Source organism: Lactuca virosa, chromosome 5 (assembly GCF_052849685.1).
Source record: "Lactuca virosa cultivar CGN04683 chromosome 5, Lactuca_virosa_CGN04683_v6, whole genome shotgun sequence".
NCBI lineage: Eukaryota > Viridiplantae > Streptophyta > Magnoliopsida > Asterales > Asteraceae > Lactuca > Lactuca virosa.
This window is the reverse complement of record NC_136430.1, coordinates 346,566,752-346,569,448: the sequence shown is the minus strand read 5'-3', so window position 1 is coordinate 346,569,448 and position 2,697 is coordinate 346,566,752. Positions and strand designations below refer to the sequence as shown.

At 33.0% G+C, this 2,697-nt stretch overlaps 1 protein-coding gene across 1 annotated transcript; it reads left to right on the top strand.

The window, feature by feature from the left end:
- The first annotated feature begins 399 nt into the window (after positions 1-399).
- EMB2394 (Ribosomal protein L6 family) lies at positions 400-2,697 on the top strand. Its single transcript, XM_079052848.1, has 3 exons — positions 400-534; positions 1,518-1,823; positions 2,199-2,697. Exons 1-3 carry the CDS (start codon positions 512-514, stop codon positions 2,533-2,535), a joined length of 666 nt encoding a protein of 221 aa, XP_078908974.1. The 5' UTR covers positions 400-511; the 3' UTR covers positions 2,536-2,697.

Below are 2,697 nucleotides of genomic sequence, written 5' to 3'. Positions count from 1 at the left end.
TCATTCCAAAATAAACTTCAAATATATCTTAATAAATAATATTTCCAAAATAAAACAAATGTCTACTATTGTAAACTTGTATGATTTCACATAGTTATTTGTATCGAGAGTCAACTGAAATTCGGCTATTAGGAACTGAGAAGTGGAAGTCAAACGATGGAACTCCTCGAATCATGTACTAAACATTGTATCGGTGATTCATAAATATATAACTTGATAAATAATAAATTTATATTTTAAAATTTTAGACGGGACGAGTCATAAACGGATCAGATCAATAATGATTTATACCCGACCATTTTAATGAAAAAATTAATGGGTAGGGATCACTAACGGGTAAATGATTCATAAATATGAGCTAAACTCATAAACTTATAAATTATATACCCATCTGGCTTTTATTTTCAATTAAAATAACGTGGGTGTATAAAGTCTTCTTATCTACAAATATGGTGAAGGGATAAACCAGTCTTGGGAGTTTTGGACATCATCATCCTCTTTCCTGGTGACAATGGCTGCTTCTTTCAGTACCAGGTACTCTAGAACCCTAATTCTCCTCTCTTTACTCGACGCATTCCATTAACATTCGATTTCTGATGTACCCGATAATCTTCTCCATGGGTTCTGTTTTAATTTCTCCAAAATATAAAACTTTCCGTTCACGTTGAATCATCTGCAAAAGAATTAGGGTTTGTACGGTATGATTTCAACAATGGGTTTCCCTTGATGGTTTTACTTTTTATTATTATTATTTTTTTTTTGTTATTGAAGATTCTGTTCTGGTATTTGAAGAAGCCATTTCGTACTGAACATTTTATGAGAAAGGTTTCTATCTATTCTCTGTCAATTTCGCGAATACCAAATCCTTTGTTTTCAGTTTGAGCTATCTGTGTTATTTTCAGCTAAATTAGGGTTCTTAGAGTATGGTTTCTACTTTCTACCATGGATTTTTCTATCTTTTAGTTTAATTTATTTTGGATTTTGTTCTGTAGAACCCTTTTCGCATTTCGCATTTCACATTTTACATTAATAACCTATGATGGATATATCACTTGAATATTTGCTCTATGCCAATTTCTGAAACATGATATAATATCATCTTTTGCTTTCTTAATGTATTTCCGATTATATGTCTGTGAGAAATCTAAATCCACTCAATGCATAGAAGATAGGGTAAACACACACACTTATGCAAAAAAGTTACACTTTTTTTTACCAGTTTATGCATTATTTTACCATTCTGTTTACATAAATTGCTAACAAATAGAAACATGACTGCATAAACTGCTAAGAACTCCACTTCATTGCATAAATAAGCAACTAGCAGTAGAACATGAACCTAATTTCCTTATCAATCAAAGGAGGGCGTTTCATTCACCAAATTCCATCGGATTTGGCGGGAAGTGGAATTCAATTCCATTCCATTTCATGACAACCAAACGCATGACAGATTCCAATTCCGTCTAAAACATTCTGTGATCTTGAATATGAAATATATTTACTTTCTTTTTTGGCAGCCAATTGGGATCTGCTTTCTTGGGCGAGAGGAATGGAATCTGTGTTTCCAGTGTTCCTGTAAGTCACCTGAGCTTTAGAAGGAAGACAGTGGAATGCAAAGAGTCAAGAATCGGAAAGCAACCGATTGAAGTCCCATCAAATGTGGTGATCACATTAGAAGGGCAAGACATGAAGGTGAAAGGTCCTTTAGGGGAACTTGCACTTTCATATCCAAGAGAAATAGCAATTGATAGGCAGGAATCAGTTCTTAAAATCAGTAAAGCAGTGGAAACAAGAAGAGCTAACCAAATGCATGGCTTATTCAGGTTATTACCCATTTTAAAATCTTTAAAATTTTCACCTTTATAATTTAGAATATTATGATATTTAGTGGGCTAATCACAAATTTCCACCATTCTAGTTAATGTTTAGGATATGATATTTCTTTGATTTCAAATATGTCTACAAATTCCTTCATATTGGACTCTGAATTCAGCATTTTTAGCTTTTACTAGATTTTGGGCAAAATTGTTCGAAATATAATGGTTTTTTTGTACATTGCCTTCGTTTTTGTTATTAACTTTTTCTTAATTTTATTTCCATTTTATTGGTAAATAGCATATGACACAGTAATTTCTGTCAATCAGTTGATAATTTAGGTAATAATAATCAATTATTGTTATTTGGTTTATTATTTTCAGGACTTTGACAAGTAATATGGTGGTTGGTGTATCAAAGGGATTTGAGAAAAAACTTCAACTAATCGGTGTTGGATATCGTGCAACCGTAGAAGGAAAAGAGTTAATTCTAAGTCTTGGATTTTCTCATCCGGTCAAAATGACAATCCCAGATGACCTAAAAGTCAAAGTTGAAGAAAACACGCGAATTACTGTGAGTGGATACGATAAGTCAAACATCGGTCAATTTGCGGCTTCGATAAGGAAGTGGAGACCTCCGGAACCGTACAAGGGTAAGGGTGTGAAATATGCGGATGAGATCGTTAGAAGAAAGGAGGGGAAAGCAGGGAAAAAAAAGTAGTCTGTGTATTGATATCAGTCTCAGTCTCAGTTGTAATTTCATTTTCGATACTTTTTTATTTTTAGGTATGAAAAATTGTTTCTTGGCTTAAACTGTGGATTTTCTTTTTGTGTGGATATCCGTGACACTTTGAGAATTCTAGTGCAATACTTCAAAACTAAA